Genomic DNA, 18,406 nt, shown 5'->3' on the forward strand with positions numbered 1-18,406 from the left:
TCACAGCTACAGTCAGACACCAGAGAAGTCACAGCTACAGCCAGAAACCAGAGAAGTCACAGCTACAGTCAGACACCAGAGAAGTCACAGCTACAGTCAGACACCAGACAAGTCACAGCTACAGGAACTGTATGAGTGATGATGTCTCCGCTGGCATGGTGATGTAAGATCAGAGAGAGAGAGAGAGACAGAGACAGAGAGACAGACGGAGAGAGAGAGATTAAAAAAACAGAATGAACATGAAACTAAAGGGTAAGTTGTTTGGTGCAATGATAAAACATCAAGGGGTCTGTAATTTCTGTCAGATATGACTCAACAGTAATTTTTAAATTGTCACATCCGTCATTACCTCTCTTGCTCTGTGTCAGCAAATGATGGCACAACTATTAGGTGAAACATTTGTGTTTAAGTTCATCCAAAGAAAAGCTTACTGGAATACACAAACACACACACACACACACACACACACACACACACATACACACGAACCTGGATTACCACAGCTGTGAATAAAGTTTAGGATTGAGGTCAAGCTGGAAACAGTTTTGGGTTATTACAGCCAGGTTATCATAACCACAATTCAGTTCAGCCGCAGGGAAAAAAAAGAATCTTCCTGCCTTCATCCACGCTAGAGCTGCTTAAGAAGAAGAAGAAGAAAAAGAAGAAAAAATAAAAGCCTTTCTAACAGCACAACCGGTTCAGAGACAGAGAGTCGCTGGAGCAGTCTGCAGTAACGGCCTTGACTGACTGTACTGCAGCCTCGGCCTTCCCATGTCTCTGATTCCGCTAAGTCATGCTCTTCAGCTCTGGAGTGTTTGAGGCATTTCCTGTCAAAGGCAGACGCGGGGCAAAAAAGAAGTGGATTTCATTCAGAGATTTTGATTAGGGAATTGGGGGAGGAGAACAAAGCACCTTTGGAACGTCAGCATCCAGGAATAGTCGGCTTTAGGGGTTCCGTTAATCAGTCTCCGAGGGGCTCTGCTTAATTGCCGGGTGTTAATTAGAGATTTAAAGAGGAGGAGAGGTACACCATTGACGCTAATGCCATTCAGGGCTGACATGTCGCAACACGCTGCTTACCAGCACACACCACTCCACTTCTGCGGTGTCGAGGTTTTTTTATTAACCCGTAGCACTTTACAAATTTAACAAAAGTAAGAGAGAGAGAGAGAGAGGGAGAGAGAGAGAGAGAGTAAACAAACAGAGAATGAGAGAGAGACTCTGAGGCTTGTGAGGACATGCACACGGCTACCAACCAAAAGAATAAAAAAATGAAAAAAACACCATCAGTTTTCAGCTGAATTTTGATAAAGAAATAGTTATCCAATGACCGCATCATTGAAATCTCCTGGCTAAGCTGATTCTCTTCTCAGGGTTTATTACTGTTAGTGATCACTGTCATCACAAGTCACAACCAATCATGACAGTGTTATAACAATCATTACAACAGTCATAAACAGGACATAGGACATATTTTTCGTGGCTGTTATCTGTCATACATCCTTACTTCACATTGGTGCAGTGCTTGATAAGGATGCCACACACAAACTTTTATTTATTTATTTATTTATTTTGAATATCAAATGTCTCTGTAATGTTTACGATATTTCGATCTCTTCATTATTCATGAGTTTGAACAACTTAGAGCTGGTTTAATACCCTGGCTGCTGTGTGTGTTGCCCGTGTGCTGGATTGTCTGTGAAGCTGTATGCTCAGACACAGAGCAGACAGACAGTTCGGTAAAAACCCAAACAGCTGTGTCTGCCCTCAATCTTCAGAGTGAGACTGTCTTTTTTTTTCCCTGCGACACCAGTTCTAACACGCCGAGGAGGAAAGGGCTGTTTCCACAGGGGAACTGGGGAAGAAGTCTTCCGAAATCACACCTCCCAAAATTATAAGCAAGAGGAGGCAAACGCGAAGGAGGAGCAGAGCACGTGAGACGGAGGTTAGGGACAGAAGAAGCCCAGACACTTACACACATGTTGTGTAAGGCCAGCGTGGTGTGTGTGTGCATGACGCCAAAGCAGCTGGGATACAGCGACTGGGAACCAACAAAAAAACTATTTTAAAAACTGAATCAAAAAGCATTCCCTTCTCTCTGTCATTTAACTACAGAACCTTGTCTATGAGGAAATTAAAAAAAAAAAAAAAAAGTATGCTTTGTGATTAGAGAAACTGTCTTGTCAATGCAGTTTGACTTGTTTTTGTTTAACAGTTTCAACGTAATTTGGCTAAACCACCTCTGCTGAAATACGAGCTGTCCCGTTCATGCAGGGTTGTGTGGTTCCATCTGCAGCGTTTTGAATGAAGGCACGGCTCTCCTCGCTCTCTGCCTAAAAGTTAACGCACTCCCGTTTTCGCTCCGAGAGCTAATTTAAGCTCATTTCTGACAGCGGCAGCGCTCATCTCACGGATACACCCTATAATAGCATTGTCCAACCCAGCGCAGATTACGCTTGGGCTTTCTCATGATAATTTCTTTTTCCGTCTTTGTGAGCGCTGAAAACAATCTCTTTTTTTAGACCGAGTGTGAATATTTTAGCCGTCTCCTCGCAGACCCCCTCTCCTCCCCTGAGCTGCTGCCTCCCTGTGTTTTCCCCCGTTCACTGTTCCTGCACCGTTTGGACAGATGGCCTTTCATCTGCTCCATATACATCGCTCTGTATAGATCACAGAGCTGGCTCTCTCTATATGACTCACAACCCACTAACAAACACAGAACACACACTCGCTTTCTCGTTAGACTAACCAGCGTGAGGAATTATCAGCAGATGGATTCATCTTCTCCTGACTGCTCTTTTATCCTCTCCCTATGCGGATAGGTGTGTGTGTGTGTGTGTGTGTGTATGCATGCGTTTGCGCGCGTGCGTGTCAGTGTACGTGTGTGCGCGCGTGGATGTGTGTGTGTGTGTCAGATCCACTCAGCATATAGTATGTATGCATACTGTAATGCATATGACGTGGGTGATACATATGATGTGTACAATGTGACCACATTCAGTGTAAACACTGCTGTCAGAGTGCTGTCTGACATACAGGACAGCCACATGTCTATGGGTCTCACACAATGAGGAGAATCATATGTGAATACTGTAGCAACAAGGAGTTTGGTAAGAGAATGGACGCTGTGCATCTGTTGGTGTATACACACACATGGCCCTACCTATTCATGCACACACACATACACATATACACACACACACACACACACTCCACACTCCAGAGAATCCGTTGTGACTGAGAGCAGAGACAGACTAGAGACAGTCTGAATGGAGCAATGCTTTATGTGAACATTAATCACTGGACCTCACACACAGACAGATGGAAAAAAGCCACTCTCTTAAATATTAATTATAATTTACTGTGCTAATATGTCTGTCTGATCGCCGCAGGGCCGACAGGAAATGAATCACGTGCTTTCCCACGCTCCTGATAGGTCAGGCTGCCAGGTCAGGCGTCCGTTTGACCCCGATCACCACACACCCGCCATGATAGAAAAAACATAGAGCCATCTAAGATGTAACAGGCACAGAGACACCTGTAACACAGGGCACGGAGCAAGACTGAGACACAGAGAGAGGGAAAGAAGCACTAAGTGCCCTGTGATGTCACTGTGATTAATATGCACAGTGCTGATTAAACCTATGCCCATATATGAAGTCTTGTTTAGTGTTCACTGTGTGGAGACGTGCGTCACACGTCCACATTCCAAAGTGAAGTTGTTTTCTTCCCAATGCCAGCATGGAACTATCGGATCCTGATCCTGACCAGACTTGAAGAGCACTTGGAAATTCTCGGCATTTCATGCATGCTCACGTTCTGTTGGCTGAACTAGCAGCGCTCTCTCTCTCTCTCTGTCTCTCTCTCTCTCTCGCTCTCTCTCTCTGTCTCTCTCTGTCTCTCTCTCTCTCTCTCTCTCGATCTCTCTCTCTCTCTCTCTCTCGCTCTCTCTCTCTCTCATCAGTTCTCTTAGGCCTGAGCACTCTATGTCTTCTCTCTCTCTTACTCTTTCTCTCTCTCTCTCTCTCTCATCAGCTCTCTTAAGCCTGAGCCCTCTATGTCATCTCTCTCTCTCTCTCTCTCTCTCGCTCTCTCTCTCTCTGGGGGTCTCTGCAGTACCCTCGGCCCCTCTTCAGGGGCGTCTGTGCCCTCTCTCCACAGATGGTGGGCCATGTGGCCGCCTGGCAGCCCTGCTCATCATCAGCCTTCCTGTGCCCACAGAGAGATGGGCACAGAGGGTGTGGATGGTCAGGGCCACCACGCATGAGGAGTGAGGGAGCCTCGTTGGCACAGGACGCCGATGCCCACCACGGGTGAGCTGAGGTGAGCACCTGGCTCTGCGTGGCCTAATTTAAAACCTAACCCAAGAGATTACCTAATCCACTGCCACAACCATGCAGATGACAGAGCACAGAGCAAACAGGAAGCATCTATGAAGGCCTACATTAATGACATGTGACAGCTGTGTCAGACACAGCCAATCAACTGTGATGTGCATGATAAAGAAGTATGTGATTGGTTGTATCGATTTAGCTTTTGAACAAAACAATAACATATATCTTATATAAAACAAAGCCAAACAGACAGAAAGAGAAGAAAGCCCTCTGTCATGTTCCTGCGTTTCAGACTGATCACAATGAACATCTGTAAAAAGAAGAGTGAAGGCAGATTGGGGTTTGTCTTTTCCTGTTGGCAAGAAACATCCACAAGAGTTGACTCACATAGCAACCTACACATGTGGTCTCATACATCATTGAACTTGGCAGAAAACTACTCAATACTTACACAGACAGTCATACAAAATGCACATACAAAATGCACAGTTATCTTACTTTCTCCAGGTCCTATATAAGCACTATATATCTACGGTGTGTATATATATATATATATATATATACACACACACACACCGTAGATATATACACACACATATATATATACACACACACACCTCTCTTTCTCTCTCTCTCTCTCTCTCTCTCTCTCTCTCTCTCTCTCCATATGTGTGTATATATATATATATATATATACATATATACATATGTAATGGGCCATTAAGCCTTATAATAGCGGTGTTTTAGACGCTGTCAGTCAGGCTCTACCTATAATGCCCTCCTTAGGAGCTCTCACTCAGCGGCACCACTCACCTTCTCCTGGTACTGCCTACGGGAGGAGTCCAGTGACTGAATGAGGGCGGTGGCGTGGCCCACGAACATGGCGTAGCAGGTGGCACCAACGATCATGCTGAGGATGGTCAGCCACACGTCTGTCATGCCCACGGGCGGGTACATGCCATACCCGATGCACAGCATGTGACTCATGGCCTTGAAGAGGGCGTAGGAATACTGCTGGCCCCACGTGTCATTCTGCAAGGGGGGGGGGGGTGGGGACGCACACAGAGAGATGGTTATGACAAGGGGGCCACCGTGTTGTTTTTGACAGTACCCCGCCCTGAAGGACGACAGTGAAAAGGTCACCCGGCACTCAAGCACCGTGGTCATCACCGCGGACGGCACGCGGAGCGGGGGCCGCGGCAGGTGTGTCTCCGTGACATCTTTGGGCTCACACCTGACTGCACAAAACCGAGGGATTTAAGAAAAACTTAACGTTAAAATACTAAGGCTGAATATATGCACTGTCTCAGTCTATAGAGGAGAAGGAACCGCCCAACACCTTAAAGCAGAACTTCAAAAAAAAAGAAAAAGAAAAAGAAAGAAAGACAGAAAGAAAGAAAGAAAGAAAGAAAGAAAGAAAGAAAAAAGAAAGAGAGAGAAAGAAAAGACCACAGGGAGAGAAGAAAAAAAAATCTGGTGAAAAATAAAAATCAGGTCAGTCATTTATAAAATTATTTTTTCGAATGTATTTTTTCTTATTTTCTTTTCTTTTCTTTTTCTTTTTTTTTTAGTTCATTTTCAAATCATGAATAAATTGCCCTTTTCCTTAAGATCCCTGCGGTAATCCAACTGGAATCAATAGCAGCTCTCTCCCCAGGTGACACGACCAAATTGCTTTCAAACTCTCTTCCACAGGAGCCAAGCCCTGCCTACAAAGCCAGACCCTGCCAGAGAGTGAGCTGACTTATTAGGGACGCATGAAAGGGTAAAAAAAAAAAAAAAACGGCGACGCGGTGAGAGAACGACACATTCACAGTGAGGAAAACAGTTTGTATACATAACAGTAAAGACATGGTACTGCACGGAGCTGACACCTGGCCAGATTACTGTGTTTTTGAGAGGGTGATTGGCAATGACTGGTCTCTGAGTTACTGAAGAATGGGGCTCATTGGAAGAGAGGGCTGAATTAATGATGAAATACAGGTCTCCCAGAGTCCTGCTGTGAGGAACCCAATTAACACAGGGATTGCATCTGCACTGACATTGACCAGAAATTCCACAGTTCAGTGCTTCATGTCAGGGTTTATTTTTTCCCAAAAAAATATACCGCATTCATTTTTATTTATTTATTACTTTTTTCTCTCTATTTCATCTTTTAGAGATCGGTTTGGAGAGTTTGATGTGATTGTTTGGGTCGTTACGGAAACGGAACATTTACAGATGACCAATTAATCCTCTGTGAAGCGTGAGACCTGCCACGAGGCCATCGATAAGGCTTAGTAATGAATCAGATCACTGAAGAGGCCACGCTCTCTTGTTTCTAACGTGCTGGGTTACTGAGCATCGCAATCATCCGGTTGACTCAGACCCACCCCCGAGGCGTGTCGCAGTTCCCGTTGTGTAAGCGTAAAGAGAACTCAATTAGCAGGTAAAGGACTGGTACAGAGGATACTTGGCTACCTCGCGTCTCTCTCTCTCTCTCTCTCTCTCTGTCTCTCTCTGTCTCTCTCTCTCTCTCTTTTTTGCGTGAAGGCTAGGGAAAACCTGCTAGACTCCCTCACCGACGATAAGATGACATTAGAGCCCAGCATGGGTGCTTCCTGTGAATACTGTCAATTCTGTCTTCATATTGAATGATGGCTTAAAAAGAAAAACACTGATCTCGTCAGCCCCCCTCCTGGGTCCAGCACACATCCCTTATTCAATGAACCATCTTAGAGCACGCCACCTCGAAAAGACCACTGTCAACACAAAATGAGAAAAAGCAAAGACAATAACAATTATAATGCATTTACATTTACACTTTACATTTAGTATGTATAAATAAATGTAAAATGTAAATATAAATATAAATGCAAATAATAACAACAAGAACAACAACAACAATAATAATAATAATAATAACAACAACAACAACAAAAACAACAACAATAATGATAATAATAATAAGAGGAAGAATCCGAGAGTTTAAATGAAGTAAATGTTGTGAGAAAGAGTGGGGGGGGGGGGCGTTATCAGGGACAGGGGTCTCTGTCCTGCCTGGGGAGATACAGGGCTTTAGTCTCGTAATTACAGAGATATGAGACTGCGATAGCAGGCTCAAAGTGGTAGGATGTAATCTGATTCAGACAGACGTCGCACAAAAAGATTAAAAAAAAAAAAAAAAAGCACTTACGACCATCTTGTTTTTGGAGACCCAGCAGTCAGCGGGGAAGTCCTGCAGCATGGGCACCAGGAACTGCAGACAGCCGTCCCAATGACAGAGCAACAGCATCATCCCGATGAGATTCACGATCCGAACCATCGCGCTTGCCAAGTCGTACGTCATATGGAATATCTACCAAGGGAGAGAGGAGGGGTTTAAGGACAAAAAACAAACAAACAAACAAAAAAAAAAAACGCAAGACAATGTTAAACTCAGAAATGGCTTCCTTCCCATTTGTAAATCTGAGCTTAAAATCTGACAGGAATATAACTGGAAATCTTAAAAAAAAGGCAAACAGAATGGTTGGGGGAGAGGTGCTTTAACCTGTTCAGTAATGTAAAATCTGTTCAGTAATGTAAAGTCTGTTCAGTAATGTAAAGTCTGTTCAGTAATGTAAAGTCTGTTCAATAATGTAAAGTCTGTTCAATAATGTAAAGTCTGTTCAGTAATGTAAAGTCTGTTCAGTAATGTAAAGTCTGTTCAGCAGTGTAAAGTCTGTTCAATAAATGCAAGTCTGTTCAATAATGTAAAGTCTGTTCAACAGTGTAAAGTCTGTTCAGTAATGCAAGTCTGTTCAATAATGTAAAGTCTGTTCAGTAATGTAAAATCTGTTCAATAGTGTAAAGTCTGTTCAACAGTGTAAAGTCTGTTCAATAATGTAAAGTCTGTTCAATAATGTAAAGTCTGTTCAACAGTGTAAAGTCTGTTCAATAATGTAAAGTCTGTTCAATAATGTAAAGTCTGTTCAGTAATGTAAAGTCTGTTCAATAATGTAAAGTCTGTACAATAATGTAAAGTCTGTTTAGTAATGTAAAGTCTGTTCAGTAATGTAAAGTCTTTTTTTTATATAAGGACCACCCTTTGCAGGCTTTGGACATATTCTTACCTGTTCACACAGATTGAGACTCAATGACCATCGTCCATTTATTGAGACCTTGAGAAGATTAACAGAACATCCTTCAGAAGCAACCCCCCCCCCCCCCCCCCCCCCCCACCCACCATCCCAAAGCCTTTGGATCCTGCATTATGACAATTCCCAGCCGCGGCCCTGTTCCCTGGATGGGCAGTATTAGATTAGCGGTCTGATGGGTGACTCTACGTTTGGTTTTAATCTGCACGCTGTTCCAAGCCACTGTGTTCTCAGTCAGATATAGGCCCAGTGAATGGAATGGCTACACTTCATTATATAACTTTTTTTTCTCTCTCTCTTCCTCCCCCTTACAAACAGTACTAATGTCTCAGTGCTGCAGTCAACAAGCCACAAGGAGGGAATAAAGTTTAGCTAATGGGCAGTGAGCCCACGTGAGAGGTGAATGGTGGTGGTGGTGCAGTTCTGTGAGTGTGTGTGTGTGTGTGTGTGAGTGTGAGTGTGAGTGTGTGTGTGTGTGTGGAGGTGGGGGGGGGGGTACTTGGGGGTTTTATTGAATTGCTCTAATGAACTACTTAAATAAGACCTATGTAGAGAGAGAGGAGAGGACAGGTCAGAGCCCTGTGCTGGTGAGTGGAGAGTGTGGTTGGCAAGGTTTGTTAATCCTAATGATAAATAGACTCCTGAGAGCCAGTGGGCCGTCTGTGTTGGTGTGGATTTTAATGGGGCCTCACAATTGAAAGGCATTTAATCCTATTGGGGCCAGAGCGTGCACCGTTAACTCTGTCTCTCCTTATTAGAGGCCACTCAGCACTGTAACACATGACGCTTAAAAGCTTACAGCGGGGACGGATACTCTCACTCACTGTCTCTCTATTGTTGTTAGGCTTGGGAACATTGCTCCATAAAACACTAATGCTCTCTCGCTCTCTCTCTCTCTCTCTCTCTCTCTCTCTCTCTCTCTCTCTCTCTCTCTCTCTCTCTCTCTGCAACACTGTGCAACCACCTGCCGGTAGCTCTCAGGGGAGTAGGATTACTGTGGATCTGGGTTGAGCTCCTCTACTTTACTCAGTCATCAAAGTGTCCTGAAACACCCCATTCACCCCAACACACACAGCTAAATGGACTCTGCATGGGAAACAAAGCAAGACCAGGAGGTTCTGCCTGATCACAACAGTACATCCGAAACAAAACAGAACTGAGGAGTTCCTGGCTCATTTGGAACAACCAGAACAGCTCAGAGCATCGCAGCAGCAACAGCTCTGGTTTCCAATGCTGCCACATGACAGAAGGTCATCAAAACCAATCAGACTTCCATAGCTACATCTGCAGACGTCGTTGGAAACACAGGAATGCAGAAGGCGACCCTGCCAATCGAATCAGACAACAACTCAGCTCAGCAGGCACACACACACACACACACACACACACACAGACTGTGTGGTTCCTTCTCTGCTTAGAAAAAAGTAACAATGCCAAGCCACAGAACAAAACAAAGCAGAAGTTACAGCTCTCTTTCTCTCCCTCTATCTCTCTGGGCTTAAAGTGTTTAGACCTGGGTGAATTTACATCATCTGTACGCCGTCGCTCGTCCAAGCTCCGACCTTCTCGTTCGGTGTACCTTACAGAGCAGACACATCTTCACTTCAGTCTTCATTTCTCTGTTTGTCTCCGAAAAGAAAAAAAAAAAGTTCTCTTTCAATCACAATTATGTCTGTGTTATCGGAGGAGAGGCAATATCATGCCGCGTCGTCTTTTTCAGCTGGGACTAAATGAGATTCTATAACATTAACGAGCTGTAAAACAGGTCTGTGGCATATGAATAAATCATGAAGACCATTGTAAAGTCACACTCGTCACTGCTCGTCTTTCTTCATGGCTCAGAGGGTTATTGTCAAGGCTGGAAGGGAATAGCCACAGTCGTCCCAAAGGAAAAAGACATTTACATACACGTAAAATATATAAGTCACCTCTACAGTCAGCGAGACACAAAACGACTTTTTCCATATTACAAAAGGCAGTTACATAACATACGTCCTATCTGCATCGAATAGATTTTATACAAGCCAGAATAGCTCACATAACTGTTCCGTTAGCTATCCCCTCAAAATTCTTTCCCCTCGATGACTTCTAAAAAACTCCCACGCAAGCACGCACGCACGCACACACACACACACACACACACACACACACACAGCCGAGATACAAACTTCTCCACCTCTGACCAGCATAATGTCATGTAAACCTTTTGATAAAACAGGCAGTAGGAAAGAGCAAGTGCTTTTAAACAGGCTCTGAATTCAGCTGAGGGATTCATCCTCCAATCCGTTCCCAGCCTTCAATTCCAATAAATTAGCAACGCAAAGCAGCAACAGACTGCCTCTCAATTATCGAATAAAATATTCTTACTAAATTGACAAAAATCCCCTCCAATACTGGGTTATTATAAAGTCATAATTTTGCCTCCGAGGAATTAAGCTTAATGCATCTCGTTCCATGGGAGCTCTCCAGATGGAGGGGAAAAACTGTTCTAGAAATGTATAAATCATGAAAACTGTGGGAATCATTTGGCAGATCTCTCTCTCTCTCTCTCTCTCTCTCTCTCTCCCTGTCACTCGGGCACGCTGGTACAGAGTATTGCAAAGGGTATGATGGATGACTGGGCCTTTTGCTTTTAATTGATTGGCAGATCAAATAAGTCAGACTACAACACAGTGAGAGAACGTTGATGGATGAGGCCATGCAGGGGAAGCACAGGAAAGACTCTTTGAGATCTCGGGGATTCCTTCCAGCCTGTCAGAACCGTCTGACTTCATCAGAGCCTCAGACGAGGGTGTGGAGATCTTCTCTTTTCCATTTGGCGTTTAAATGGAATATATTGCCCAAATTGGCTGTTACTCCTGCGCTGATTTGACTTAATGTGCTGTTTTGGCTGTTCACACTCTGGACTGGGTCTCCAGAGTGCTGAGTTGAGGGATATCTGTCTTATGCTTCAGTTTGTGTCGCTTTAATACATTCCGCTTTGGGATAGACAGAGAGATGAGCAAGGAATGTGAGTGGAAAGATGAGAGACCTCTCGAGGCAGACGGCAGGAGAGGTGAGTCGACGGATAGCTCGGCTAGCACATGTCTGCGCAGAGCCTCTGCGCAGACGGCAGAACGGACCAGGAAGCTTTGGCATCTGCTGTTTGATGTCACTGCTCCTAATGATGATGAATGGGTGGCATGATTGGCCAGTGTGGAATTCAAACAAAATCATTCACTTCAACTGTTTCTGTGTCTTCTCGCTTCCTTGGAATTTTTGGTGTGGAGCAAGCCAATCGGAAAAAAGCAATACTTTCTGATTCCTGTCAAGCAGCCTCTGGCCAGCCCCCCCCCCCCCCCCCCCCATCATGCAGTATTACTGGATGTGTTTCTGACTGCGTATTAAAGGTAGACTAATATATTTTTCAGGGTGGCTCACTGTGGCTATTAATATCATACAAAGCATGTTTGCCTTGTTGAGGAGCCTGTCAGCTTGGCTGGAAAGCTTCATTGTGTGTTTAATAATGTGCTCTTAAAGCTTTTCTTCTCTTCTCTCTTATCTCAGACAGACCAGTTCTTCGCTCGGGTTTTCGGGGTCATCAAGTATGAGACTAATCCGAGTTGGTTGACTGGCGTTATTTTTTTAACGTTCGTCAAAAGATTTGATTGGGTTGCAAATGAAAGGCGGAGCTGACAGCCTTCCACGAGAGACCGTCTCTTATCGCGGTGTCTCGGGACCTCTGCCGGATCGGGCCGTCCCTTCAGAACCCGGCGCGGAACCAGTTAAGGTAAACCACGAATCTTAATGATCCCCGTTTCGAATATTAATAGAGATGGACTTCCTGCCTCCGCACAGCAAACAAAAACAGATGGTCTTGCTCAAAAAGCTCCCGACACTCATATCAAAATGGCAGGTATAATTGTCTGTCGTGTTTGAAACTATGAGCCCCTTAAATGTGCCACCTGTTAACTTTTCCTCTGAAAAGGATTCTTAATTTTCCTCAGCCAAAAAAACAGGAAAAGTACAGCACCAGCATTAGGATGAATTTTGCCCAAAGCAGCGTCATTGCTTTAAATTCCTTTCTTCATTAATGCTTCCAATGAATGGTCGTCCATCCAAAAAACCTTGTCCAGGATCAACGGTTAAGAACACAGTGCTCATCTAGAGAGCATTGGAGATGCTGAGATCACACGCCTCTGGTACAGGGGGGCCACTCACGGGGATTATTCATTAGTGCTTCCATTCGTATTTGATTTAATAACATGCTGACTAATTTAATTCAAGTCGGTGCTTTGTCTAAAGGAGGATATCCGGCCAGCGTCTTATTATTATTATTTTTTCATCCATAATTGAAATATGACAATGAGAGCTGTCCAGCTGTCAAGTGGAGGGCAGTGGGGGACGGAACGACAGGCCCCCTCCCTCAGTGAAGATGGTCAACTGTGCTCCACAAAGAATGCCAACGTATTAGACAGTGTTATCAATACCATGATGCTGCCCCCCCAACACCTACAACAGGAATACCACATGCCCCCCCCAACGCCTACAACAGGAATACCACATGCCCCCCCCCACACCTACAACAGGAATACCACATGCCCCCCCAACGCCTACAACAGGAATACCACATGCCCCCCCCCACACCTACCACAGGAATACCACATGCCCCCCCCCACACCTACAACAGGAATACTACACGCCCCCCCAACACCTACAACAGGAATACCACATGCCCCCCCCAACACCTACAACAGGAATACCACATGCCCCCCCCCACACCTACAACAGGAATACCACATGCCCCCCCCAACACCTACAACAGGAATACCACATGCCCCCCCCAACGCCTACAACAGGAATACCACATGCCCCCCCCCACACCTACAACAGGAATACCACATGCCCCCCCAACGCCTACAACAGGAATACCACATGCCCCCCCCCACACCTACCACAGGAATACCACATGCCCCCCCCCACACCTACAACAGGAATACTACACGCCCCCCCAACACCTACAACAGGAATACCACATGCCCCCCCCAACACCTACAACAGGAATACCACATGCCCCCCCCCACACCTACAACAGGAATACCACATGCCCCCCCCAACACCTACAACAGGAATACCACACGCCCCCCCCCAACACCTACAACAGGAAAACCACATGCCCCCCCAACACCTACAACAGGAATAGCACATGTTCTCCCCCAACACCTACAACAGGAATACCACATGCCCCCCCCAACGCCTACAACAGGAATACCACATGCCCCCCCCAACACCTACAACAGGAATACCACACGCCCCCCCCAACGCCTACAACAGGAATACCACACGCCCCCCCCACACCTACAACAGGAATACCACATGCCCCCCCCCAACACCTACAACAGGAATACCACATGCCCCCCCAACACCTACAACAGGAATACCACATGCCCCCCCCCAACACCTACAACAGGAATACCACATGCCCCCCCCCACACCTACAACAGGAATACCACATGCCCCCCCAACACCTACAACAGGAATACCACATGCCCCCCCCAACGCCTACAACAGGAATACCACATGCCCCCCCCAACACCTACAACAGGAATACCACATGCCCCCCCCAACACCTACAACAGGAATACCACATGTTCTCCCCCCAACACCTACAACAGGAATACCACATGCCCCCCCCACACCTACAACAGAAATACCACATGCCCCCCCAACACCTACAACAGGAATACCACATGCCCCCCCCCAACACCTACAACAGGAATACCACATGTTCTCCCCCCACACCTACAATAGGAATACCACATGCCCCCCCAACACCTACAACAGGAATACCACATGTTCTCCCCCCAACACCTACAACAGGAATACCACATGCCCCCCCCCACACCTACAACAGGAATACCACATGCCCCCCCAACACCTACAACAGGAATACCACACGCCCCCCCAACACCTACAACAGGAATACCACATGCCCCCCCCAACACCTACAACAGGAATACCACACGCCCCCCCCAACACCTACAACAGGAATACCACATGCCCCCCCCAACACCTACAACAGGAATACCACATGCCCCCCCCCACACCTACAACAGGAATACCACATGTTCTCCCCCAACACCTACAACAGGAATACCACATGCCCCCCCCAACACCTACAACAGGAATACCACACGCCCCCCCAACACCTACAACAGGAATACCACATGCCCCCCCCCCAACACCTACAACAGGAATACCACACGCCCCCCCAACACCTACAACAGGAAAACCACATGCCCCCCCCAACACCTACAACAGGAATACCACATGCCCCCCCCAACACCTACAACAGGGATACCACATGCCCCCCCCAACACCTACAACAGGGATACCACATGCCCCCCCCAACGCCTACAACAGGAATACCACACGGCCCCCCCAACACCTACAACAGGAATACCACATGCCCCCCCCCACACCTACAACAGGAATACCACATGTTCTCCCCCAACACCTACATGACCAACATCACATGATCCTCTGTATCACATGACTCTACACGGCGCGTCCGTTAGGCAGTGCATGTGACCCCTTACTGGTCAAACACATTACTGTGTCGGAGAGGAGACACTTGTTCTGGATCAAATTATAAAGTGAATTATTGACCCGTGCCATACGGCTCCGCAGAACGGCAGCAAGTCATTCACATCAGTCAAATGCATGTGTGTGGTGCCCTACTGTGGATAAACACTTCGCTGATTCCTTGTTCCTCTGATTTCGATATCAACAATTCTTCTGGATTTGAGAAGGAGGACCTGACAGGATGTTAATAAAAGAGAGTAAGAGGCCATGCAGGTCATGTGATCAGTTTGTCAGCAGTAACCTCTCAGATCTAACAGTTCTTCACCAGGCAGAGGCCAGGGGCATGCAGATGTGAATGTGTCTCTGTGACTGGCTGTTCCTGCCTGTCACTCATATATCATAGTAAACAGGTACAAAGGAGGTGAGTGAGTTGCGTGGTGTTGTCTTAGAGGTATTCTCTTCCTCTACTGCCTTTTTTTATATTTATTCTTTTTTTTTTTTTTTTAACTGCTCAATCAATGACACACGCACAGATGAAGGACGGCGTCATTTCCGCCGCCTCTTGGGAAACGTAACGCATGCGGTTTTTCCTCAACGCTCACTAAACCCTCTCAAGTGCCCTTGGCAAAATCAAGGTTCATTTCAGTTAGTTTTACCATCAACCATGCCACTCAAACCATGAAATACACTGGAAGCCTTCTGTTTTTGGAATAAATGCTGGAATACACTGGAAGCCTTCTGTTTTTGGAATAAATGCTGGAATACACTGGAAGCCGTCTGTTTTTGGAATAAATGCTGGAATACACTGGAAGCCATCTGTTTTTGGAATAAACACTGGAATATACTGGAAGCCATCTGTTTTTGGAATAAACGCTGGAATATACTGGAAGCCATCAGTTTTTGGAATAAACACTGGACTATACTGGAAGCCGTCAGTTTTTGGAATAAACACTGGACTATACTGGAAGCCGTCAGTTTTTGGAATAAACACTGGACTATACTGGAAGTCGCCTGTTTTTGGAATAAACACTGTAGTACGCTCTCCCTCCACAGAAACACTGACTGTACTCTACTGATGTGCCAACACAGCATCACCATGAGAGACTTCAGCGGTTAGCAACGTTTTCAGAAACTGGCTGTGAAACATCTCGGAGAGAAAAGCGCAAGTTATCACTGTTGTGTTTAGGATCAGAGGTTCAGTGGGGGGGGGGGGGGGGGGGGGGGGGGGGGGGGGGGGGTAGTTCCTGGCGACGTGGGGAGAACGCTCCGACATGCCGTTAGGAGGTGGGACGTGGTCCCGACTGAGCGAGGCTCCTGCCGGATTCCGAAGTTTTCACTTTGCACTCGGTACCGCCGAGACGCCGTCTGGGTATTTGCCCAGCAATGAGCTGGAACTTTCCTAATTACTGCTTTAATTATAATCAACCCCCTCCCCCCCCATATCTTTTATCAATGTTTTGGAAATTCTTAAAAAAGACAGCGGATCATGTTGATTTTTCTCTAAATCCCACAGTTCTGTGATTGTTTGGAAGGATGCCGATATGATTCGCCAGGACCACGGTTCATTATTTCACAGGAGTCATTTTCCTCTCAGAAAACCAACAGAGATAATCTAATTTTCATGTATTACAGATAAAATAAGCTGTCCCTAATCTCTGCTCGTCTGACATGTGTCACCATGACCACTGCACTGAACATGCAACAGGATGCAAAGGAATATCGATCTGTTACGACTTTAAAGAAAACAAAACGTTTAATCGAAGCGTTTCGAGAGGTTCCCTTTGAGAGGGACCAGCGCCGGATTCGCTGGTGGTCTGGTCCGACAGTGTACTGGTTTTACTGGGAAAGCTGGAGAAAAGCCTACCTCCTCCCACTGGTGGATGTAGCGGATGAGCCTGGAGAGGCGCAGGAGGCGGAGCAGGCTGAGGATCTTGGTGAAGCGGACGATCCTCAGGGCACGCGCCGTCTTGTAAAAGTCCGAGTCAATGCGCGTCTCCACTATTAAGAAGATGTAGTCCACAGGGATGGAGGAGATGAAGTCTACCACGAACCAGCTCCGCAGGTACTTGATCTTGATCTGCTGAGGGTCCAGGATGATCTCCGTGTTGTCCTCTTTGACGATGCCGGTGCGGAAGTTGAGCACCAGGTCCATGAGGAAAAAGGTGTCGGACACCACGTTGAAGACGATCCATGGCGGCGTGTGCTCGTCCTTGAAGAAGGTGATGCCCACGGGGATGATGATCAGGTTTCCAACCATCAGGAGCAGCATGGTCAGGTCCCAGTAAAACCTGTCAGAACAGTGGGCACACACAGGGACGTCAGTGATGAGCACAGTGTGTGTGTGTGTGTGTGTGCGTGTGTGTGTGTGTGTGATATGTGAGAGTGAGTAGGGTGTGAGTGTGTGTGAGTGTGAGTGTGTGCGTGAGGTCTGAGGGCAAGTGAGTGTGTGTATGTTTGTGAGAGTGATTGAGTGTGTGTGTGAGTGTGTGTGTGTGTGTGTGTCTGAGTGTGTATAAGTGAGCATTGAGGTTTATACACTGCATAATTTGGCTTTTATAGTCAGTCTCTTTACGCTCTTAGGGTTTAATGTACACACATTTTTCAGGTAAAATTTACAGTTTGCTGTGGGTAGTTTTTGCATTTGATAGTCTCATCCAAACCTAAATCACTATAACACATCTTTATTATTTTCAAGAAGTTATATGAACATAATTTAAGGATGATGTGCTGAGTATAAAATAAACTACTGAGCAAATTTGCCTCAGTGGCTAATTCACTCTCACCCAGCAGATCATTTCTAAATTTTCAATTACTTTGTTAATTAAACTCATATCTGTGTTAAAGTATCTGCAAGCAAGCAAAATGCAAAACAAATACATAATTAGTGAATAAATAATATATTTTAAAAAATATTAAATGGTTATAAATACATAGTCATTTACCAATTAAACCTAAAAGCACACTTTAGTTCACTGTAGCAGTAACATGAGAATCAAATGAGACCATGTGCTTGAGGGTCTGCATTAGTCTGTCTAATCACACAGGATTGTAATGTACAGAAAAGCCTTTGGCTCTCTGCACGCACGATACATTACGTGTTCTGTGTGTTTTGAGGTCACTGTGCCATATCCTCAAAAAAGAGGAAAACCCCAGGACAGCTCCCTGTTACTGGGCTCTGCGTTTCCACACCGTACACCACAACTACAGCTGATCACATTCTAACTATCTCCAGTCATCAAGCATATAGCGTTAACTTCATACACACACACACACACGCACGCACACACACACGCGCACACACACGCACACGCACACACACGCACACACACGCACGCACACACACACACGCACAGACACAGGCACACGCACACGCACACGCACACGCACATACTG

The 18,406-nt window shown here is 45.9% G+C and overlaps 1 protein-coding gene across 1 annotated transcript in view; it reads right to left on the reverse strand.

The window, feature by feature from the left end:
• hcn4 (hyperpolarization activated cyclic nucleotide-gated potassium channel 4) overlaps positions 1–18,406 on the reverse strand; it is a 53,399-nt gene that overhangs the window by 18,678 nt on the left and 16,315 nt on the right. Inside the window, exons 2-4 of the mRNA XM_030764910.1 lie at positions 16,878–17,301; positions 7,510–7,671; positions 5,148–5,366 (exon numbers count right to left, since the gene is read on the reverse strand). Coding sequence (XP_030620770.1) covers positions 5,148–5,366; positions 7,510–7,671; positions 16,878–17,301 — 805 coding nt within the window. The remainder of the gene's footprint in view (positions 1–5,147; positions 5,367–7,509; positions 7,672–16,877; positions 17,302–18,406) is intronic.

The sequence above is a fragment of the Chanos chanos genome, chromosome 2 (genome assembly GCF_902362185.1).
Source record: "Chanos chanos chromosome 2, fChaCha1.1, whole genome shotgun sequence".
Taxonomy (NCBI): Eukaryota; Metazoa; Chordata; class Actinopteri; order Gonorynchiformes; family Chanidae; genus Chanos; species Chanos chanos.